The sequence below is a fragment of the Ranitomeya imitator genome, chromosome 5 (assembly GCF_032444005.1).
Source record: "Ranitomeya imitator isolate aRanImi1 chromosome 5, aRanImi1.pri, whole genome shotgun sequence".
Taxonomy (NCBI): Eukaryota; Metazoa; Chordata; class Amphibia; order Anura; family Dendrobatidae; genus Ranitomeya; species Ranitomeya imitator.
Window position 1 is genome coordinate 560,492,925 of NC_091286.1, and position 25,419 is coordinate 560,518,343.

At 44.4% G+C, this 25,419-nt stretch overlaps 1 protein-coding gene across 1 annotated transcript in view; it reads right to left on the minus strand.

Moving 5' to 3' along the window:
- The window catches only part of FARSB (phenylalanyl-tRNA synthetase subunit beta), an 86,285-nt gene that overhangs the window by 46,982 nt on the left and 13,884 nt on the right, over nucleotides 1-25,419 (minus strand). Inside the window, exons 10-15 of the mRNA XM_069727662.1 lie at nucleotides 24,451-24,502; nucleotides 23,895-23,956; nucleotides 22,555-22,762; nucleotides 15,011-15,091; nucleotides 14,823-14,915; nucleotides 10,882-10,999 (exon numbers count right to left, since the gene is read on the minus strand). Of these exons, the coding sequence (XP_069583763.1) occupies nucleotides 10,882-10,999; nucleotides 14,823-14,915; nucleotides 15,011-15,091; nucleotides 22,555-22,762; nucleotides 23,895-23,956; nucleotides 24,451-24,502 (614 nt within the window). The remainder of the gene's footprint in view (nucleotides 1-10,881; nucleotides 11,000-14,822; nucleotides 14,916-15,010; nucleotides 15,092-22,554; nucleotides 22,763-23,894; nucleotides 23,957-24,450; nucleotides 24,503-25,419) is intronic.

Below are 25,419 nucleotides of genomic sequence, written 5' to 3' on the forward strand. Positions count from 1 at the left end.
ATACATTTTACTGGGACTGGCCCATAAACATTGGTCACATAATCACAAGATAGGTGATCAATTGAGATTACTTGGGGTCCGACTGTTGGGATATCACCGACCACGAGAACAAAGGTCTCAAAGTCCGCTGTGAGACTGGAGTGGTAGTGAGGACGTGTGCCCACCACGCCATCACCCGGCTATAGTAGGTGTCAAGCATGCTCACTACTGCTCCACTTATACAATCCTGGGTTCTCAGAAGCCGGACCCCCAGAGACCATACATCTAGCCTGTGGACAGCAGATAATTGGTGTTCATGGGACAACCCCTCTAAGAAGATGACAGATCCAGATGTATGGGGTTTGTTCAAAATCTAGTGAGATTCTTGTATTATTCTGGATGGGCTCCTTTAGTGAGAAATGCTGCGGTGAGGAGCCATGGCCGTCCTGACTTCTAGCACATCATGTCCACAAGGACTAAAGTCTCCACCCTCACTGATGAAGACAAACTGATACGATCAATACTGACCATACGACCACTGATGGACGCCGAAGCCCTAACACTTGTGTGATGCTTATATTCTCCTGCCCCCTGCTGGTAAGCCGTGGTAAGACCAGATGACATGAAAATCAGTTATGTACACCAATGACTTAGGAAGTGCAGCTACCTATCAGCCAGCAAAGGTAAAGAGACTGCTGGGAGCTGAATATTAGCATCTGCTTCTTCACACTGCCGCTTTCATTCCTGCTGTCCGTCAGTCCATTATTTTCATTTACCCATGAGGCTCTGTGCACACAGCATCTTTTTCAGACAGATTCCAACTGAAATCCACCAAAAAAAACACTGAAGAACAGCCTCAGAAAATGAACACATTGTACAGCAATGTCAAAACGACCTTGCTGTGCACGATCCGCCCCATGTCACTCCTTCTAGCCACTTCAGGGTCCAAAAACCCAGAAACACTTAAAAGAAGTAAAACGCTCATTCGTTGGGCGGCTTCCACTGGTAATCTGGCACTCTCTATACTTACAGCATGGGGTGAAAGCCACCGGAGAAGCCTCCGCAGGAAGATGAACGCTGGCACACGGATTACACAGTGATGAGAAATGGTTCTTTTTCTGCAGTATGGTATAAATGACTGATGTATGAAATAGGCCCAAAGTATCAGAGTGCCCTCCTCAGCTTTCTGCCAGTCCTATAGACTTCATATAGAGTGGGATCAGGTATATACAACCATTGCTCCATGCAGGAAGACATTACACCCACACTGATCATTAAAGTGGTAATTCCAGTTATAACTTGTCTCCCACTACCTGAACGCTGTCCTTGATTAAATGGAGAGGTGACAACACATGTGCCCTGCCAATCTATCCAGTGTCTACCGGAGTGACGAAGATGACCAAGCGCAATCCTCCACTATCTACGTCAGTCCTATGGAGTGACAGCACACAAGTGTGACCAGCGCTCTATTTATAAGGAGACATGAGACCCCCTGTTCTGGTGATCAGGTCTGAGCAGTTATCTAGCAACTCATCTATCTTTGGGGTGCTCCATTAATATATGTTCGAGCCAACGTGGCGGCACATGCAGGGATGACCTGTTTATTAGGCAGACCCTGCATGTGATGCGGCTGTCGAACAGCTACAAGACGGGCAGCCACGAGACGGGCAGCCACGGTGACTTGAACATAGTATTCGAGCACGCCGAAGATACTCTATTTACGCACGAGCATGGGATAACACCTATCCGTGCACACTCGCTCATCACTACTAGAGTTTTTCCAGGGTTTGGATGACATATTCCTAGGAAGGTCATCAATATCTGATCCATGGGGGTCCAATACATCTGGCTACTGCCTGAGCCGAAAAGTCTTAGTTACTCACCGGTTAACGGTGTTTTTCGGAGTCCATGACAGCACTACGGAGAGAGGGGATCCGCCCTTCAGGAACAGGAAACCTACAGATACATAAGGGCGGCACCTCTCCCACGCATCAGTTGGTTTACAGAGCACAAGAGGACCACCAAGGTTAATAGCATACATAATAAACAATAATACAATAACTAACTATTCACTACCCGTGAATTATATATAAACAAAGGAAGAGGTGTACACCCAGAACTTAAGAAGACAGGAGGGTATGTACAGGTGCTGTCATGGACTCCGAAAAACACCGTTAACCGGTGAGTAACTAAGACTTTATCGGTCGTCCATGACAGCACTACGGAGAGAATTACAGAGAGTAACTAACTAAGGAGGGACTACAGCTTGCAGCACCCTTACACCAAAAGAGAGGTCAGAAGAGGCACCCAGGTTCAATCTATAGTGGTTATAGACCGTGTTTTGGGAAGACCAAGTAGCAGCCTTACAAATTTGGTCGATCGACACCTCCAATCTTTCCGCCCACGAAGCCGCCATAGCTCTAGTGGAATGTGCTTTAAGACCTTCAGGCGCCGGCTTGCCCTTTGATATGTATGCCAGCGAGATAGCCTCCCTGATCCATCTAGCTAAAGTAGATTTCGATGCTCTATGCCCTTTCCTACTACCCTGATAGGACACGAATAGGGCGTTATCTATCTTCCAGGGATCAGTTACTGCTAGATATTCCAGGATACATCTTCTTACATCTAAAGTGTGTAACTTCCTTTCCTTATCGTTAGTAGGATTGGGGAGGAAAGATGGAAGAACTATTTCCTGTGTTCTGTGGAAACTGGACACTACTTTAGGGAGATATACTGGATCAGGGGATAGTATCACTCTATCATCCCTAAGCTGCATGTAAGGAGGAACCCTGGATAATGCCTGGATGTCGCCTATCCTACGCGCCGATGTTATGGCCACCAGGAAGGCTACCTTAACCCCTTCACCCCAAAGCCTGTTTTCACCTAAGTGACAGGGCCAATTTTTACAATTCTGACCATTGTCACTTTATGAGGTTATAACTCTGAAACGCTTCAACGGATCCTGGTGATTCTGACACTGTTTTCTCGTGACATATTGTACTTCATGATAGTGGTAAAACTTCTTCGATATGACTTGCATTTATTTGTGAAAAAAACAAAAATTTGTCGGAAATTATGAAAATTTAGCAATTTTCAAACTCTTAGTTTTTATGCCCTTAAATTAGAGAGTTATATCACATAATATAGTTAATAAACAACATTTCCCACATGTCTGCTTTACATCAGCACAATTTTGGAAACATAATTTTTTTTTGTTAGGACGTTATAAGGGTTAAAAGTTGACCAGCGATTTCTCATTTTTGCAACAAAATTTGCAAAACCATTTTTTTACGGACCACCTCACACTTGAAGTGACTTTGAGGGGTCTATATGACAGAAAATGCCCAAAAGTGACACCATTCTAAAAACTGCACCCCTCAAGGTACTCAAAACCACATTCAAAAAGTTTATTAACCCTTCAGGTGCTTCACAGGAATTTTTTGAATGTTTAAAAAAATTGAACATTTAACTTTTTTTTCACAAAATTTTTACTTCAGGTCCAATTTGTTTCATTTTACCAAGGGTAACAGGAGAAATTGGACCACAAAAGTCGTTGTACAATTTGTCCTGAGTACGCCGATACCCCATATGTGGGGGTAAACCACTGTTTGGGCACATGGCAGAGCTCGGAAGGGAAGGAGCGCTATTTGACTTTTCAATGCAAGATTTGCTGGAATTGAGATCGGAGCCCATGTCATGATTGGAGAGCCCCTGATGTGCCTAAACAGTGGAAACCCCCACAGGTGACACCATTTTGGAAAGTAGACCCCCTAAGGAACTTATCTAGATGTGTGGTGAGCACTTTGAACCTCCAAGTGCTTCACAGAAGTTTATAATGTAGAGCCGTAAAAAAAATTTTTTTATTAATTTTCACAAAAAATGATCTTTTTGCCCCAAATTTTTTATTTTCCCAAGGGTAAAAGGATAAATTGGACCCCAAAAGTTGTTGTGCAATTTGTCCTGAGTACGTCGATACTTCATATATGGGGATAAACCACTGTTTGAGCGCATGGCAGAGCTCGGAAGGGAAGGAGTGCCATTTGACTTTTCAATGCAAAATTGGCTGGAATTGAGATCGGACGCCATGTCGCATTTGGAGAGCCCCTGACGTGCCTTAACAGTGGAAACCCCCCACAAGTGACCCCATTTTGGAAAGAAGACCCCCTAAGGAACTTATCTAGATGTGTGGTGAGCACTTTTAACCCCCAATTGTTTCACTAAAGTTTAGAATGTAGCATTGTGAAAATTAAAAAATCATTTTTTCTTTCCACAAAATGATGTTTTAGCCCGCAATTTTTTTTCCCCAAGGGTAACAGGAGAAATTGGACCACAAATGTTATTGTCCAATTTGTCCTGAGTACGCTGATACCCCACATGTTGGGGGGAACCACTGTTTGAGTGCATGGCAGAGCTCGGAAGGGAAGGAGCACCGTTTGAAATGCAGACTTAGATGGAATGGACTGCAGGTGTCATGTTGCATTTGCAGAGCCCCTGATGTACCTAAACAGTAGAAACCCCCCACAAGTGACCCCATATTGGAAACTAGACCCCCCAAGGAACTTATCTAGATGTGTTGTGAGAGCTTTGAACCAACAAGTGTTTCACTACAGTTTATAACGCAGAGCCGTGAAAATAAAAAATATTTTTTTTTCCACGAAAATGATATTTTATCCCCTATGTTTTTATTTTCCCAAGGGTAACAGGACAAATTGGACCCCAAAAGTTGTTGTCCAACTTGTCCTGAGAACGCTGATACCCCATATGTTGGGGGGAACCACTGTTTGGGCACACAGGAGAACTCGGAAGGGAAGGAGCCCTGTTTTACTTTTTCAAAGCAGAATTGGCTGGAATTGAGATCGGACGCCATGTCGCGTTTGGAGAGCCCCTGATGTGCCTAAACAGTGGAAACCCCCAATTATAACTGAAACCCTAACCCCAACCCTAACCCTAGCCCTAGCCCTAACCCTAGCCCTAGCACTAATGGGAAAATGGAAATAAATACATTTTTTTACATTTTATTATTTTTCCCTAACTAAGGGGGTGATGAAGGGGGGTTTGATTTACTTTTATAGCGTTTTTTTTGGCGGATTTTTATGATTGGCAGCTGTCACACACTAAAAGACGCTTTTTATTGCAAAAAATAGTTTTTGCATCACCACATTTTGAGAGCTATAATTTATCCATATTTTGGCCCACAGAGTCATATGAGGTCTTGTTTTTTGCGGGACGAGTTGACGTTTTTATTGGTAACATTTTCGGGCAGATGACATTTTTTGATCGCTTTTTATTCCGATTTTTGGGAGGCGGAATGAACAAAAACCAGCTATTCATGAATTTCTTTTGGGGTAGGCGTTTATACCGTTCCACGTGTGGTAAAATGGATAAAGCAGTTTTATTCTTCGGGTCAGTACGATTACAGCGATACCTCATTTATGTAATTTTTTTTATGTTTTGGCGCTTTTACACAATAAAAACTATTTTATATAAAAAAATAATTGTTTTTGCATCGCATTATTCTGAGAGCTATAACTTTTTTATTTTTCTGCTGATGATGCTGTATGGCGGCTTTTTTTTTGCGGGACAAGATGACGTTTTCAGCGGTACCATGGTTATTTATATCCGTCGTTTTGATCGCGTGTTATTCCACTTTTTGTTCGCCTGTATGATAATAAAGCGTTGTTTTTTGCCTTGTTTTTTTTTTTTTTGCGGTGTTCACTGAAGGGGTTAACTAGTGGGATAGTTTTATAGAGCGGGTCGTTACGGACGCGGCGATACCAAATATGTGTACATTTATTGTTTTGTTTTTTTTTTTACATAAATAAATGGATTTATTGGGAAATGTTTTTTTTTTTTTTATTTGGGGATTTTTTTTTATTTTTTTTTACACATTCTATTTTTTTTTTTTTTTACTTTCTAACATTGTCCCAGGGTGGGACATCTCTGTATTAGATCAGATCGTTGATCTGACACTGTGCATAGCACACTGTCAGATCAACGATCTGACAGGCAGCTTACCTGGCTTTCCAGCGCCTGCTCTCAGCAGGCGCCGGCTAGCCAGGTCACTTCATGACCCGGAAGGAGTCCGGCGGCCATCTTGGATCCGGGGACTCCTTCCGGGTCACCGGAGCAACGCGATCTCATTGCGTTGCTCCGGTGGGAGAGCGCAGGGAGCCCCCGTCCCTGCGCGATCCCCCTCTATGCCGCTGTCACTACTGACAGCGGCATCAGAGGGGTTAAATGCCCGCGATCGGCGATAGCGCCGATCGTGGGCATTGCTGCGGGGTGTCAGCTGTCATATACAGCTGACACCCGCACCCGATCACCGCGGCGCTCAGCGCGAGACCGCGGTGATCGGTGCGCCGTACTAGTACTGCTGCTGGCACTAATGCAGTGCCGGCAGCGCAGTACTAGTACGGCGCGTGTCGCGAAGGGGTTAAGAGATACATTTTTAATAGAGGCTGAAGTAATTGGCTCAAATGGGGCCTCTGTCAAGGCTGAGAGGACTAGGTTCAGGTCCCAAGGCATGACTCTATTCTTCACAATTGGCCTAGACCGTTTTGTTGCCCTGATGAATCTGCTGACCCAGTGATTCTCAGCAATGTTGCAGCCAAAGAGGGCCCCCAAGGCTGATACCTGCACTTTAAGAGTATTTGGGGATAACCCCATATCTAACCCCTTCTGTAAGAATTCCAAAATCTGGTCTATTGGTATTGACTGACCAGCTATTACCCCCGAGTTCTGAAGAAATCTCTTCCAGATTCTGACATAGATTTTTGTGGTTATCACTTTCCTGCTTTTCAGCAGCGTGTTAATGAGGGCCGGCGAGAACCCCCTATCTTTTAGCAGCGCCCGCTCAAAATCCACGCCGTCAGATGAAGGCCAACCGCTCGAGGATGGTAGACTGGGCCCTGGGATAGGAGATCCGGGATGTCTGGCAAGACCCATGGATCGGACATCGACATAGCCCTCAGGCATGGAAACCACGTCCTTCTGGGCCAGAAGGGGGCAATTAATATTACTGTGGCTCTGTCCTTCCTGATTTTCCTCACGACCAGAGGAAGTAGAGACAGGGGAGGAAAGGCGTAGGATAGCCTGAAGTCCCAGTTTATGAGGAGGGCGTCTACTGACAGGGGATTTTCTCTGGGGTTCAGAGAGCAGAATTGTGCCACTTTCCTGTTTTCTTTTGTGGCAAACAGGTCTACCTCTGGTTGTCCCCACCTTTCCACGATAAGGTCGAAGATGGTGCCGTTCAGGGACCACTCTCCCTGCCTTAATGTGTTGCGACTTAAGAAATCCGCTGTAGTGTTTTCTGCCCCTTTTATGTGTAGAGCCGTCAACGAGAGAAGATGTTGCTCTGCTAGATGAAACAGACGATCTGCTACACACATCAGGGATCCGGAACGAGTCCCGCCTTGGTGATTTATGTATGCCACTGTGACTCGATTGTCCGAGAATACCCGCACGTGGTGGCCCTGTAGATAGACAAGGAGTGTTTTAACCGCCTGTTCCACAGCCGTTAACTCCTTTAGATTGGAAGACATTTCCATCTGATCACGATCCCAAAGCCCCTGGACCAATGTATCCCCCATGTGAGCCCCCCACCCAGAAGGGCTAGCATCCGAGGTGACAATACGAGTTATATTATATTCCCAGGGGACCCCTGTGGACAGATTCTCTTGATCTAACCACCACCCGAGGGATACAATAGCGTCTTGGGATAGGGTCAGCAGGCTCTCCAGACATCCCCCCAACCTTTTTTGATGTAACAGCACCTCGCCCTAAAGTATCCTCGTATGATACTGAGCCCATCGGACCGCTGGAATACAGGACGAGAGAGAGCCTAGCAGAGACATGGCTTTTCATAGGGACATGGTGGGGTTTTTTGAGGCATTCAGCACCTGAAGGTGCAGGCGATTAATTTTTTCTTGAGGCAAACGGCATTCCTGAACCTGGGAATCCAGGGTCAGGCCTAAAAATCGCTGCACAGTCATGGGCTGTAACCGTGATTTTTTAACGTTTAGCATCCACCCCAGACGCTCCAGAGCCGACATCACTTTATGTAACTGTTCCAGACAGTGATCCGCCGTTTTACCTACGATAAGGAGATCGTCCAGGTAGGGGATTATTAGAATGTTGGACTCATGCAGGTGTGCCATAACTTCCGCCATTACTTTGGTAAATACCCGAGGGGCGACCGAAATCCCAAAGGGAAGGGCCCTATACTGGAAGTGTTTTACTACCCCATCCAACCGTACCGCCACCCTCAGGTATCGTTGGTGACCTGCATAAATAGGGATATGGTAATAGGCGTCCTTCAAATCCAATACTACCATAAAGCAGTTTTTAAACAGCAGCTTTATTGCGGTGTTTATAGTTTCCATTTTAAATGGTTGAACGGTCAGAAAATTATTCAGCGCTCTAAGGTTAATGATTGTTCTGAAGGAGCCGTCTGGTTTACTTATTAGGAATAGAGGAGAGTAGAATCCACTACCCTGTTCTCCTTCCGGAACCTCAGATAGGACATTTTTATTGAGCAGATCGTGAACTTCCGCTTCCAGGGCCGCCTGTTCCGCTGGAGAGGATCTGAAAGGGGTGATTCTGAAGAAGTTCTGAGGGATAGAGGAGAATTCTAGCCGCAGACCCGTAGCTATCAACCCCAAAATCCAATCACTACTGGAGACCTTGGACCAGGCCGGGTAGAAGGCAGATAGTCTACCTCCCACCGGGGCGACTAGTCATTGGGGTGGTTTTTTGATTTCACAGGGTGGCTCCTGACGTCCTCCACCAAACATGAACCCAGTACCTCTCTTCTTTTTATCGTCCCATCTGCTCTGGTCTCTGGCTGGTCTTTTCCGAAAGAATCTTTTCCCTGCGAAGGGGCGCCTGTAAGAAGTAGTTGGTAGATTAGGAAACTTCTTCTTCTCATCTCCGGCTTTCTCTAGCAGCTCATCTAGGACTGGCCCAAACAGGTATTCCCCTTCGCATGGGATAGAGCACAGACGAGATCTGGATTGAAGGTCACCCGGCCAACATTTCAGCCATAGGGCCCTGCGTGCTGCGTTCGATAATCCTGCCGCTCTAGCCGCCATTCTTGCCGAATCCGCAGAAGCGTCTGCGAGAAAGGTAGCAGCATTTTGGATTGTTGGCAGGAATTTCAACATGGAATCTCTGGAAACACCTTCTTCCAATTTAGACCCTAGCTGATCCAGCCAGACCATCATCGATCTAGCTGCGCATGTCGCAGCCACAGCAGGTCTCAAGGCACCAGCCGACATCTCCCATGTCCCTTTAAGGAACAAGTCAGCCTTTTTATCTAGAGGATCCTTTAGGGAAGCCATGTCATCCAAGGGGATAGATGATCTCTTAGATGCCTTAGACACCGCCGTGTCTAATTTTGGCGCCTTATCCCAGGTGTTCACCATGGGGTCCTCAAAGGGGTATCTTCATTTAAAGGCCGGTGGAAAAGAGCCTTTTTTCTCTGGCTTCTTCCATTCTCTTTTGATGAGGTTCTGCACCTTGTCATTGAGCGGAAAAGTCCTACGTTTTTTAGGGTCTAGACGGCCAAACATTAGGTCCTGCGTTGAACGTTCTGGCCTTTCGTCCGCCCCCCCCATGGTGGATCTAACTGATTTAATTAGTTTGTCCATTTGGTCCAACGGGAAACAGAAACGGTTAGACTCTTCTTCCGAAGAGGACGCTGAGGAGACAGAGGCGTCTGAATCAATCTCCCTACTTGGGCCAGCGGACGAATCTGAATTTGAGGCGCTAGGCTCCCTTCTTCTCTTGGAAGGCTCTGCCCGGGATAGGGATTTCAGGGAACCCTTCACCTCCTTCCTGATAATCTCCCTAAGATTTGAAGTGAAATCGGAAGACTCCTCCGCCACCTATGGGAGCGGAGAAAAGGCTATGTCACTTATCCGGTGCTACCGCTATACAGTATCCTATTCAACTATTTCCTGCCGCACACACGACTGACAAAGTCTTTTAGGGTAGGCGTCTGACAAAGGGCAAGCGCATAGCGCGCACTCCTTGTTTTTGGATTTACCAGCGCTTTTTTTCCCCTACGGAAATAAACATAGGAAAAGACTGCATCAGGGTACATTCACGAAGATCTCTTACCCAGGCAGTAGCGGTAGGTACCGGATCACTGGGGGGTCGGTCCAGATCCTTCTTACGACATACTCACCTCACTGACCCCAGAGACAGACCTCCTCCGGACGCTGCTCCCCTCTGCACCGCTCACTGACGTGGAGCCCTACCCGGGCCCACCGTGGCGCTTCCAGGGACCCGCACTGCCCGAGGTAGGAGACCCCCTCGCTACCTGGGTCGGACAGACGGCCTGGGTGCTTGATAGATGACTGAAGAAAATCTGTAGGGAATCCTGTCCTCCAGGAACAGGAAACCAACTGATGCGTGGGAGAGGTGCCGCCCTTATGTATCTGTAGGTTTCCTGTTCCTGAAGGGCGGATCCCCTCTCTCCGTAGTGCTGTCATGGACGACCGAATAAACAACGATTAAAGGGGGGTAGCGGGTGTGAGTCCCCACAGATCAGATCTTGAGGGCCCATCCTAAGGATAGATCATCAAGGTCTTAACCCTGGAAACCTCTTTTAAAACTAGACCGCTGACCAGGCTCAACAACGAAACTCTAAACCCTGATGTGAAGACATGCCTTCCATCTGTACTCCGCAGCCTACATAGTTTGGACAGTAACAGGCGACTGCTCTAATAACACTTGTCTGACAAATCCGTGACATGATGGCGCTCTTATTATTCTCCGTGGTCTACCACTGACACCATACGACACCTGTCCCCAAATATCAGCCCGATTCTGGCCACATAAAGCGCCCCACTATATACACGTGTTGGGACGCCGGAGAGTTCACTGGGTAGTAGGCATTACCTTTACAGTTGTCCTTTGTCACCACGTCAGATATTTCAAAAAGTTTTAACGGGAGTGGCATTTTGCGGTTGGCCGCAATAGTTTTCAACAAGCCGGGCAGTAAAGATGTGCGAGCCACCTGAGGAAAGAGAGAAGGCAGAGGTGAAACACAAAGAACCTCAGCTGGAAATTAGCTTAAAGGAAAGACATTGATAGTCTATCTAAAGGCTATGGCATAAATGTCTGAGAGATGCAGGTGCCCAAATCTCCTGGCATCTGACCAGCGGTGAGGGCAGTGGTGGCTGCGCAGGTGTCGGCGCTCGCGGCTGTATCAGGAGCCCCAGTCTAATGACTGGAGAGACGGCTCCTGTGCGACCACATCTTCACTCACTGCTGGTCAGATACCAACAGGAACAAGGGATTGACGGACCCCATTCCCGTCCCAGTCAGCTAAAGAAACTCATGGACAGATATTTCCTAAGTAAAAGCTAGAAAGGTCCCTTATAATCACAGTACAGCGCTAAGTCCAGGCTCAGCTAATCTACAAGCATTTCTATGTTCCGACATTTATATGACAAATGGCTGTGCTGCTGACCGACAAGGACTTTCAGGCCCACATGAAAAGATACTGCTGGAAGACATGCTCACACGGGGCAATGGTCAGGATGTAAGGACCTACAAAAGGGCTTTAAATCGAAATCTGCAGAACATGTAACGTGCTCTGCAATTGGAAAACCACAATACGTGTCTACAGAACCAGTTCGTATTTTAGGGGCGTCATCAGATTTATTGCCCCTTTCTAATACAGGCTTCCAAATGTCTAAACTAACAAATTCGGTGGTGTCTCACTCTCCGCAGGTCCAGAGAGGCCTCTCGGCTACTACCCCCGTCTTTGATAACGGGCGACTAAATGACTGTCCACTGCAGCCAAATCACTGGGCTCAGCGGCTCATGCAGTCCGTATCTGCAGAGCTGTTAAGACCAGTGATTGGCTGCAGCGGTCACGTGAGCTGTAGTCTGTAAACAAAGAAAGCAGGAGCAACGGAGAAGAGGTGTCACTGGACCTGCGGGGGGTGAATGACAGATGTGCTATTTAAGAGCACTGCAAACCCAGAATAAGAGAAATTAAACCAAACACACTGTTTAAAGGGGAAGAAAAAAAGCTCAATTTACAGGTGGTCACTGACTGCCAGAGCCCACCTGAGACGTCATCACTTAACACCACCACATATTCTGTGACGTCACCACGTCCACCATAACACACGTGTGCATTTCCCCCTCTGAAGTAGATATCACCACGGTGCAGACACCGACTCCCCACAATGCCGGCGGTGACGTCACTCACTGGATCACAATAAAGTAAGACAAGCCAGTAATTTTACCTGCCAGCTCTGGGTCTATTTATAAGGTCTGCACCCCTTGTTATGCCACTGCACTCCACGCCTCCACCTGTGACATCAGTAATGTGGATTTTTTTTTTTTGTTTGATTTTTTTAAGGGAATCAGTCAGTAAGATCAACCCCACAAACTGTATATATGGGCACGCAAGTATTTGAAATGTAAATCCATCAACACTTTAATATCTTCAATCTGTTGCTCCTTTCCCGAGAAAGCAGAATTTTCATTCATAAGCAAACAAGGTGTTAAGTGGTCTGGGCTTGACTAAGCAGTTAAGGATCCACTGCCTCCGGATGTTGTTTCCCCACCAAGCACCGGCTTCTTTAGCTCACTGTCTGATTTTCTTGCCTGATGTCTGACGTCACTAGACAGTGAGCTAACAATCTAGCTAAAGAGGCTGCTGCTGAGCAGGGAAATAAGCTCGGGAAGGAGTGGCTTAGGAATGCAGCAACAGATAGAAGATATAAAAGCGTTGATGGATTTACATTTCAAAGACCTGCATGCCCACAATTGCGGTTTGGGTGGGTTGAGCTTACTGACAACTTCCCTTTCTGGAAGATTAAATTACTGTTTCATATATGAATAATATAATGTTTTCTATGAAGACAGTCATGACTATAGGGGCAACAGAGGCTAGAAATACAAATAAGCATTGCTGAGAGACCATGCGGAGGCAGGCTTTAGAGTCATTCAGATGGTTTAGAAGTGGCAATTATAATTTTCATGTGGATTTTATGATGATTCTGCCGCAAAATAGGCTTCTGTTACTTATGTATTTTGTTCCAGATTTTTAGATTATTCTGCTAAAAAGTAAATTGTGCAGATATTTGGTAGAGAATGTGTCTATGACAGGCCTACAAATCTCCTAAATGCACCTTATTTGATAATAAAACGTTGAATAAAGTGGTGCTTTGAGCAAAATAGCCATACTCTAGATAAATCCACATTTTTCTTATTTTGTAAGTGCACTCTTAAGAATAGGGCAGACACAGATCTCCCTGAGAATCTACCTCCACAGCTTATTTTAAATGAAAGAGGTGTGTTACCAGTGTGAGACATATGACTGACAGTCTGCCCTCCTGATTCCATAGCAGGGCTTAGTGTGATTATAATTATCACACAACAGCAAAACGGAGCTTTGTCTCCTTATAAACACATTTGCAGCTGCAGCTCTAGTATCAGAGCTGTCAGCTCAGCTGTACCGCCCTCCTCCCACACTTGGCTGTCTGTAATGGAAGCTGAAGAATTGTTAGTTGTAATTATACACAGCTCTGGAGCAGAACGGACAGCACTACGAGAGAGCTACAACTGCAGATGTGTTTGTAATAAGACAAAGAAACGTTCTGCTGTAATGCCCCTTAAGCCCACACTTGCTGCCAGTTAGGTGGAAGTTGAAGAAGTATTAATTGTAGTCAAACGCAGCCCTATAGCCGAGTTGACAGCACTCTGACAACCACTGAAAATGTGTTTGTAATTTGACAAAGTTCAGCTCTGCTGTACTGTGTTAGTTGCAATCACACATAGCTCTGCTGTGAAATCAGGAGATCAGACTGTCAGTCATTAAATGTCTCACACTGATAACACCCTCTTTCATTTAATAAAAGCCCTGGAGGCAAATTCCCAGAGATTTTAAGAGCTCATTTATATATTAAGAAAAACTTGGATTTCTTTGGAATAAGACATCGACTTACATATAACAAGTTATCAATTTATTCAGCTTCCTATGATCTACAAGCCCATCTAGATGGATTAGGAGGTTTCATCCTTCTGACAGATTCCTTTAAATCAGCTAAAAGGAGTTCAGGAAAAGCCCTAAAGTCACAAACTCCCTGTCAGACTGTAATAACAGGCTCACACACTCACTTCAGCCAACAGACAGTGTAACAGAGAAGCCATACAAGACAAAAAATTCTTAATGGAACACAACTGAAGAAATTATTTTTAGTCAATAATACATGCAACAAAGAAGTCCACTCACGAGTTTGAGCTTGATGAACTGGCCACATCATGGAACAGTGGCTGCATAACTGAGTAAAACGTAGTTTTTGTATTTTTTAATTTCTCCTATCTGCTGCCGATATTTATCCCTCTAAAGTTTGAGTTACAATTTATGTTATAGTTCAACTGGGCGTTACCAGAGAATTGCCTCTGGGGGTGTGTACTTCTTCTCCTGCATGAACTTGGCCAATCATAAGCAGGGAGCAACATACAAGGGAGAAAAGAACACTCCCTCTTCTCCTCATGGATCTCTGTAGCTACTGTGTAGAGATACATAACTCAGCTCTGCTGTAGCTATACCCTGAAGCTGCAGAGATCAGCGAGGAGGTCATGTTCTTTTCTCCCGTGCATGAAGATGCATGGTTATGATTGGTCAACCTCATGCAGGAGTTATCTCTGGTAACACCCAGTTGAACTAGAACATAAATTACAACCCACACATTACAAGCTAATATCTCCAGAATGGAGAAAAGAGAGAAAATATGGTTGCCCACATCAATTCCTTCCTCTTTTTATGAAGAAAGGTGATCCAGGTGGACTATATGTTCAGTATTCCCACAACTGACCTGAAATTCTGCAGTCTTGGGATTTGCAATATGTGCTGCGTTGGTCGCAGAGACAGGAATGCCCAGTTTATCTGCAATATCATCAACTGAACACTGTGGGCACAAAGCACAGAGAAGGCGTCAGGGTCATTTCACAAAGTATTAAAAAGGCAAAGGGCAGATGTGAAATTGGCAATGAGAGGGCTCACCAAGGCGAACGTCAGCGCTTCAGTAAAGCCGGCAGCAGCCAAGTCCTGGCGCAGCAGCTCCGTCAGCTTATTTATAGAAAGCTGGAGATAACGACAAAAAGAGTAGAGGCCGATCACTATAACCGTATGGCAGGTGCTAAACAGGGGAACTTTACCTTTAACTTACATTTACTTGATGAAGAATATCTACAGTACGTGATTTATTCTCATGCTCAATAGTCATTTATTACAATCATACTCCTTGTAAGTTACTACAAATTATTCCTTAATCAGAACTACCAAAAATATAAGAGAAGCTTCAAGTCATTTTTATTAAGATTTAAGTCAATGAAAACACTAACCACAATAAACATAACATCACTTATAAGAAAATGTACTTAGAAAGGGGTTTCATATATATTCTCAAGGGAAGAAATAAGCCAGTTCTTCCCAACAACATAAGTACCTATAACTCTATAATTGTATAGTGCTGTGGAATATGTTGCCGCTATATAAATAAAATTATTATTATTAAGTACCTGAGGGTCTTAATGGAGGTGAGGGGCAAATCCATTGGCTGTAATGTGCTTCATAGCTTGATATACGACTCGTGAAATCCCCATTTGTACAGGGTTAAATTTTTCTACCATGTACGGGAGCGAAAGTGAATTTTTTGGAAAAAAAAATGCAGAGATCAAGATGGGGGAATTATGTAGAATATATAAAAGTGGAGGCATTAAGATCATTTTTGGTAGATTCCCTCTACCCACAGCTGATAGCGGAGGTCTACACCATACACCTATTGTCAGCTTAAAACCTTTCCAGTAGAGGAGATACATTTATGGATATGTATTCCTGAGGACTTTTTGGAATAATTATTCCTAGGTACTAGAATTTCTTGACAATTTGGATTTGGGTGTGAGCCAACGAGGCAGAGCTTGGGAGGGTGACGACTGGTAATAAGAACGACTTGTCCCAATTAATAGCGAGACCTGACCATTTTCCAAACGACTCATATTGGGGTCAATTGACCTCTGGACGTCTCCAATATAAAGCTATAAAGCAACAATAGAGATACCCATCTGTCCAGATTATCATACTTAAACCCTACTATATCTGGGCTGGCATGTAAAAGGCAAACTTAGGGTAAGTTCACACAGGGTGTTTATTTGCTGCTTTTTTATAATACTTTTCAGCTGCTTTTTACAGTACCAGCAAAGCCTATGAGATTTCAGAAATCTCATGCACACTCACTGATTTTTTTGTGTCATCAGGATTTTGTGCTTTGCTGCTTTTTTGGACATAGAGCATGTCACTTCTTTCAGCGTTTTTGCAGCGTTTTTCACCCATTGGCTTGAATGGGTATTGAAAAAACACAGCAAAAAAGCAGGCATCATTATTTGCAGCGTTTTTACTGCAGAAAGTCAATGGACATTAGCATGGACAAAGAGAAAAAACACACAACAAAAACGCACCAAAACCTGCGTTTTTGCCGCAGGTTCTCTCCTGCCAAGACCAGGTTTTGCTGCAGAAAAATAAAAACAGCAAAAACGCCCTGTGTGACCCTAAAAGGTCAATAGCAACTGTAAAAAGGAGGGGAGCCAGAGGACATCCCTGTTGTGTGATACTACCCAACGCGATCGGATCAGAAAGAAGGCCGCTGCAACCTATTTTAGCTTGAGGTTTATAATATAAAAGTTCTATGTAGGGTAGGAAGATGGGGCCCAATCCTAATCGTCTAAGGACCGACCATAAGTATCTACACTCTACACTGTCAAATGCCTGGCAGCATGAAGAGAAAGGATAGCCTAATGACCAATTATTGTATTTGATTTGTATAAATTTAAGAATAATCTTCTACTTTGAAGCTGTGGATCTACTTGACATCAAGCCTTAGTGGTCTTGATGAATGACTTCAGTAATAATTTGCAATAATCTATTTGCCATAGCCTTTGGTATCATTTTGTGATCAACTGAAAGAAGAGAAATGGGCTATGATTCAGGGCATAGTTTCCAGGATCTTTTCCTGGTTTTAAAAGGAAAACTACAATTGCCGACTCAGAGTTTAGCAGAACGTAGGGCATCGATGAAGGTCTCTAACAGATTAGGAATCCATAGATGACTATATCTTTTGTAAAACTCACATGGTAATCCATCAGAGCCAGGTGCCTTCTCAGTACACAAGGATTGCAAGGCTTCCTCCAGTTCAGCCCCAGTCATAAAAGGGACCTATTATCGGCCATAAACTTAGGAATTAGTGATGAGCGAATACACTCGTTGCTCGGGTTTTCCTGAGCACGCTCGGGTGACCTCCGAGTATTTGTTACTGCTCGGAGATTTAGTTTTCATCGCCACAGCTGAATGACTTACAGCTAGTAGCCAGCTTGATTACATGTGGGAATTCCCTAGCAACCAGGCAACCCCCACATGTACTCAGCCTGGCTACTAGCTGTAAATCATTCAGCTGAGGTGATGAAAATTAAATCTCCAAGCAGTCATAAATACTCGGAGGTCACCCAAGCGTTCTTGGGAAAACCCTAGCAACGAGTATACTCGCTCATCACTATTAGGAATCTCTATTTTACCTAGATATTTTCCCAGGTCCTTCTCATTACCTTGAAACCCACAGCCATATATATCCGGGCAATAAGAATGAAAAACAGTTATTAGATTTGCATTTCCAGATATTGTATCCTCATTTCCCGTGTTTAATTGAGCTTTATGAGATGGACCATCCTGTGTTGGTCTATTGCGACATTAGAAAAACCAAAGTCATGTATCAACCTGTTCCAGGAAAACTGTACAAGGAGCCACGTATCACGGTGAAGGAGCAAAACCTCAAAGCAGTCGAAAACTTCACCTACTTAGGCAGCACACTTTCCTGTGAAGTAACCATAGATGCTGAGGTTAATAACAGAGGTTAATAACAGAATCGCCAAAGCCAGTGCCGCCTTCGGGAGACTGTGTAAGAACGTCTGGGAACGAAGGGGACTCAGCCTTACCACCAAGCTGAAGGTCTACTGCGCGGTGGTCCTCACCACACTTCTCTATGCTAGCGAGACCTGGACAGTGTACAGCCGGCATGCTAAACAGCTTAATCATTTCCACATGAATTGCCTCCGCAGACTCCTCCACATCAGGTGGCAAGACAATGTCCCGGACACGGCAATTCTGGAACAAACTGGGCTCTGCAGCGTTTACACTCTCCTGCTGAAAGTCCAAGCCAGATGGGCTGGACATGTGGTCAGAATGCCTGACAGCCGACTACCGAAACAACTGCTGTACAGAGAACTGTGCCAAGGAAAGCGAGCAGTTGGGGGGCAGAAGAAGCGCTATGAAGACTGCCTTAAAGTATCACTTAAAAACCTGGAAGTCAACACCAATGAATGGGAAGAGCTTGGCCTGGATCGTCCAGGTTGGCGGGGCAGGATCACCTCAGGAGCACGTGCAGCTGAAGATAGGAAAATCTGTGACGCAAAAAGAAAGTGTGCTGTACGCAAGGCACAAGTAGAATCTGGTGTACTGACCACATGTGCTTCCTTGTGTCAAGTATGTTGGCAAACCTTCAGGGCCCGGATTGGACTCATCAGCCACCTCCGGACCCATAACTACTAATTCTCTTCTAACCCTGAAGTCATGGTCATCTTCGAAAACGAAGGACGAACATCATGGCGACACAATACAAAAACCACCAAACTGTATTGACTCCTACTACAGATAAATAGAAATAATCAGCTCTTCGTTTGGTGTTATTGATGTCGAGCCATTGAGCAGCCTCGAGGCGAGTCACGAATGAGCACCTTTCCAAAGGCTGCGACCCCTAAGCGTCCCGGATACCTCATTAAGGAGTATGCTTTTTTTGTGTAAATTGGGCTCTGCATTTTTGCACTTTCGCAGAGAATTCAGAGAAGATGGCCACCTTTGTGTTTTCAATGGACAGACTGGGACAGTCCAATACTTTATGCTGAATTATGTCTCTGTCTTTATAGTGCAGTCGTCTCAGCAATATTGGTCTGAAAGGCACTCCATGAGCCCCTCTATTGCCAACATAGGGGACAGTGCCTCTTTTCCAAAAGCTGCAATGAGCCAGGTTTCTACAAATTCATCCAGATTTTTACCCTCCACTCTCTCAGGGACTCCTATGACATTATTTCTATGGAGTCTATCTTCTAGATAATCCATTTTATTGAACAAGGCATTGATGTTGTGCTTGTACATTTCCCTATCACTTTGCGTAGACAATATTGCTGATCCTTCCCTCTGTTTCCTTGAGTCTTTCATATGCCCTTTGAATGTCCCTTCCTGTAAAGCACTTATATGAGGGGCGACTCTGGCCAGGTTTGTGTTGGATAAATTATCGGCAGATAAAACATCTCTTACTGTGGGTTCCTGCACTGTAGAGTTTGCGGTGATTAGGGCCGAGCCAGTGCGAGTTACCTCACTGGATATCGAAGATGGCTGCTGCTGCGTCACCACCTCTGCATCAGGAGCGATCGTCTTCCTGTTCCTCTCCCATCTGACCTTCAAAGTGATCTGCCAAGGAAGCTTCCAACATCCGGGCAAAGCGTCTTCAACACCTTATCTCCCTGACAGGCCTCCAAGTCAGCGCCATGTTGGGCTGACTGTCGTACTTGCTGGTGTGGCTTTTTTGACAGGTCATTCTCCACCGAATCCCCCGGAAACGGCTCCCCACTGGTACCAGAGTGTCTTAGAAGCCGATAGGTGTAGGTTTTACCAACTTCCTGTCAGTGCAGGCTGGATACTCAGGATTATGAGTGTGAGCTCTCCGCTCATGCGTCTGTTCACATCAACCATCAGGCCACGACCCGCAGCTCGTATTTAACATTGCAAAGTATAAGAGAAGCTCTGTAATGTATTTATCCATCCGTGAAAAACACAGAGGACCACACTGATGGTAAAAAGAAGCACACAGACATACACTGATGGCACACTGATGGTAAAAAGAAGCACACAGACATACACTGATGACACACTGATGGTAAAAAGAAGCACACAGACATACACTGAAGACACACTGATGGTAAAAAGAAGCACACAGACATACATTGAAGACACACTGATGGTAAAAAGAAGCACACAGACATACACTGATGGCACACTGATGGTAAAAAGAAGCACACAGACATACACTGATGACACACTGATGGTAAAAAGAAGCACACAGACATACACTGAAGACACACTGATGGTAAAAAGAAGCACACAGACATACACTGAAGACACACTGATGGTAAAAAGAAGCACACAGACATACACTGATGACACACTGATGGTAAAAAGAAGCACACAGACATACACTGATGACACACTGATGGTAAAAAGAAGCACACAGACATACACTGAAGACACACTGATGGTAAAAAGAAGCACACAGACATACATTGAAGACACACTGATGGTAAAAAGAAGCACACAGACATACACTGATGGCACACTGATGGTAAAAAGAAGCACACAGACATACACTGATGACACACTGATGGTAAAAAGAAGCACACAGACATACACTGAAGACACACTGATGGTAAAAAGAAGCACACAGACATACACTGAAGACACACTGATGGTAAAAAGAAGCACACAGACATACACTGATGACACACTAAAGGTAAAAACCGACACATGAACCAACACTGATGACACACTGAGGCCATGTGCACACGTTCAGGTTTTTTCGCGTGTTTTTCACGCTAAAAACGCTATAAAAACTCATTTAAAAAGCATACATTATGCATTCTATCATTTAGAATGCATTCTGCATGTTTTGTGCACATGGATGCGTTTTTTTCCCGCAAAAAAAACGCATCGCGGTAAAAAAATGTTCATTATTTTTGCAGATTTTCTGCGTTTTTCCCGCAATTCTAAGCATTTGGGAAAAACGCACAAAAAACGCGTGAAAAAATGCGACAAAACGCATGCGGATTTCTGGCAGAAATGTCTGGTTTTTGTCAGGAAAATTTCTGCAAGAAATCCTGACGTGTGCACATACCCTGAAGGTAAAAACCGACACACGAACCAACACTGATGACACACTGATGGTAAACACCAACACAAAAACCAACACGGATGGTAAAAAGAAACACACGGACCATACAGTGATGATACACTGATGGTAAAAACAGACACACGGACCACACACTGATGACACACTGATGGTAAACACCAACACACAAACCAACACGGATGACACACTGATGGTAAAAACAAATACACAGACCATACACTGATGACACACTGATGGTAAAAACAAATACACAGACCACACACTGATGACACACTGATGGTAAAAACAGACTCCCAGATCATACACTGAGGGTATGTGCACACGTCAGGATTTCTTGCAGAAATTTCCTGAAGAAAACCGGAAATTTTCTGCAAGAAATCCGCATTTTTTTTTTTTTTTTTGCGTTTTTCCCCGTTTTTTTCGCGTTTTATTTAAGCATTTTGCAAGCGTAATTAGCTTGCAGAATGCTAAAGTTTTCCAAGCGATCTGTAGCATTGCTTGGAAAACTGACTGACAGGTTGGTCACACTTGTCAAACATAGTGTTTGACAAGTGTGACCAACTTTTTACTATAGATGCAGCCTATGCCGCATCAATAGTAAAAGATAGAATGTTTAAAAATAATAAAAAAAATGGTTATACTCACCCTGCAGACAGCCGATCTCCTCAGCGGCGTCCATTCCTATAGATGCTGTGTGTGTGCAGGATCTTCGATGACGTCACGGTCACGTGAGCGGTCACATGAGCGGTCACGCGACCAATCACAAGACGGCGACGTCATCGCAGGTCCTTCACACAGAGCATCTATAGGAATGGAAGAGAGAGCATGCACCGATGAGAGGTGGGAGCCATCAGAGGGTTATGTATATAACTATTTTTTATTTTAATTCTTTTTTTTTTACCAATTATATGGTGCCCAGTCCGCGGAGTAGAGTTTCCTCTCCTCCACCCTGGGTACCAACCGCACATAATCTGCTTACTTCCCGCATGGTGTGCACAGCCCCATGCGGAAAGTATGTAGATCAATGCACTCCTAGGTGTGCGGAATCCCCGCAATTCCACAAATTTTATGAACATGTTGCTTTTTTTTCCGCAATGCGATTTTTTCGCGGAAAAAAAAGCAACATTTGCACAAGAAATGCGGAATACACTTTAAATAATAGGAGGCATATGTAAGCGTTTTTTTCGCGTTTTTATCACGTTTTTATAGCGAACAAAAACACGAAAAATACTGAACGTGTGCACATGGCCTGATGACACACTGATGGTAAACAGCAACACACGAACCAACACTGATGACACACTGATGGTAAAAACAGGCACTTGGACCATACACTAATGGTAAAAATGAACACACGGACCAAACAATGATGACACGGTACCATTTTTTAACGTAAGTATTTAAACATGGACGTATGAATGAGGCCTTACATTGTCTAATAACAGAAATGTAATAATAAAACCGTTTCAGCATTGGTATTTTATAGAGGTAGTTACTAAAGCAGACATGTCTGCAGTAGAAGAGGACCTCGGGCACTCACCTGGTTAGCAATGGTGTAAGTTTTAGGGATGGTCATTTTGATGTTATTATAACCATAAGCTACAGCGGCATCCTCCACAATGTCACACGCATGAATAATGTCCGCTCTCGTAGGGGGGACCTCAATCTCCAGCCGCGCTCCGTCTTCTAACACATGAGATTTCAGACACATCCGGGTGAGTAGCTTAGCCAACTTGTCTGGGGTCTCTCTGGGGAAATGTAAATGACAAAACTATATGATTATGCTCTATCAGCGGACATTAATTGGGCTGCACAATCTTGTATTATTAGAAAGGTTTTCCAGTAAGAAGAAATTAACACTTATCCACAGAATAGATGATAACTACTAAATCGGGGGAGGAGCGAGGGGGTATCCAACTCCTGAAAACACCAAAATTGGGGTAGGAGTCGGGGATATCCAACTATTGTCTCCCACTGTATGGGGCTGCAGCTGAATATCTGCACGGCTGCTCTGTTCATTCTCTAGGAGTCTGTTGGAGCAGGAGTGCCGGTAGTCCCATAGACAATGAATGAAGCAGCAACGCACATTTTTTGACTGCACAGCCAAAAGTCTGCAGCAGAAACAAGCTTCATATCACAATGGCGCTAATCCTGGCACAGATCTGCACCAGCAGAAAGCCACGAGTCAGTGTTGGATTTCTGGATCATGTAGTAATTATGTGTCAGAAAATGTAATTCCACAAACATTGCACCACTTCATGGAGCAATGACACAGAGGTTCCACCAGTCCCCTTTCTACATACTATAGGACAGAGGTCCCCAACTCCAGTCCTCAAGGCCCACCAACAGGTCATGTTTTCAGGATTTCCTTAGTCTTGCCCAGGTAATAATTGCATCACCTGTGCAATGCAAAGGAAATCCTGAAAACATGACCTGTTGGTGGGCCTTGAGGACTGGAGTTGGGGACCTCTGCTATAGGAGATTCTGAATTTAGGATAACAGTCTCCACAACAGTAAAACATGCCCGTCCTCATTTTAGGAACAAACACAGGGAATTAGTATCCAGAACAGAGGGACCGGATACGATATTATAGGGTCCATCTGGACACCACTGGTTTTTAAAACAGAAAAGAAAGAGCAGCGTGTAGAACCATTCCTAAAAACTGACACGATGTAAACCCGAAGCACCCCACCAAGATAAACAATGGGGTCCCCGCTCCCGTCTGCAGCAGTCACACAATAGATGCATTTTGGAAACGGTTGCATTTCAGGCATAGAAAAATGGAATTAAACTGTGAAAATGCCACATGTGGGAACATAGATGTAGGCTATTGTACAGTCACTAGACTGGCCAATCAGGACACGATCCTCACATCTTACCTGATCCCAATTTTGCTGTTGATTTTCTCTGCAGTCAGAGTCTCCGTCCTGTACGCCAGCTCCTGTATACCGAGAAGGGATATGTTACCAATAACCTACTGCCCCCTACTGGTAGGATCTCAAAATACACACAGGATTTCTGAATGTCCCCTTATCCTATTATACATAGGAAATAGCACGATTACAATAATTACATAATTGAAAAGGGTTTGCTGGTATTTATAAGGTTGTAAAAGTGCAAAATATAAAAGCTTTGCAACCGACGTACGTTAAAGGTTTGGGGATCATTAAGTATAATATACACTTTGTATTTTATGTTGAGCCCATGTCCAGAAATATTGATGTCGTCCGTAGAATAAGGATGGGAATCCCTCAAGTCATGAATACATTGATGACCATTATGTCCATGAAAATAACTAAGTGCAGCCCAAGCATAAAAAAACTATAGTAACATTTTGCACTGACCATTTGTTGGAATATCTCAGCAGTGCAGTAAAGCAGAATACGCACAATGGTCACAAATTTGACTTTTGGGTAAAAATAAATGATTTCTTACTGGGTAGAAGTAACTTTTCCCATCTGGGTAAATCACTTCCGCTGCCTCCACACTGAAAATAGAAAGAAAAAGAAAACGTTTTAGAACAGAAGACAATCTGTAGACGTTTGCTGGCAGAACCTACACCCAGAAGATTAGTTCTCAGTTTTCTGGCAATAAGACAATGACCTGTCCGATTGGAAGCTCAGTGATTATCCTAAACATCTGTGTGTTTCCGACAGTAGGAATGATGTGCAGGTATTATCCATCGAGCACGGCCGTGACGCCTGCTGGGTCCTACTGAATTTATTCCCATTCTTGCACACAAGTCATTTCCTCACCGACAGAGGATATAACTCTAAGCTGATCAAAGTGGATGGCAATGGCCGATTTCAACTGGATAGATGAAAATTAACCATTTCAGTTGACAAATGACTGGTGAACTTTCATAATCGTTCAAGACCCCAGTTGGATTTTTTTTTGTCCGATGATCTGCACAGGTGGAATGCGTATGGGTCACTCAGGCAAATGATGAAGATTGTTCTATAACCCGGCCCATCTTACTGGAAGGACATTCATATGATCATCGGCTAGTTGCTCTCTTAATGGAGCTGCCAGCAGGATTTTGCTATATAATCTGAGAGCACCATTGTGTAGAGAAAGGGAGCCTGATTCCACTCATGCGTCACTTCCTAGGCTGCCTGTTGCTGTTTCAATACAATCAGTGTTTTATCAGCAGGTGGTTATCACTCTGGTCTCATACAGCTTTGTGTCACTATACAGTGTATACAGAAAGTTGTGGTGTAGACCAGTTATTCACATCTCAACAACCGAGCTCTGCCAGATCTTCTGTAGACTAAGTGACACATCGCTGGAATCAGGGGTTCTGTCCCTACATCATGCTGCTCTCAGATAACATAAAGCAACACCAAAAAAATGAGTTGGAACACATGTTGATATAAGTGTAGGTGTACATTCCCATTGTGGCCA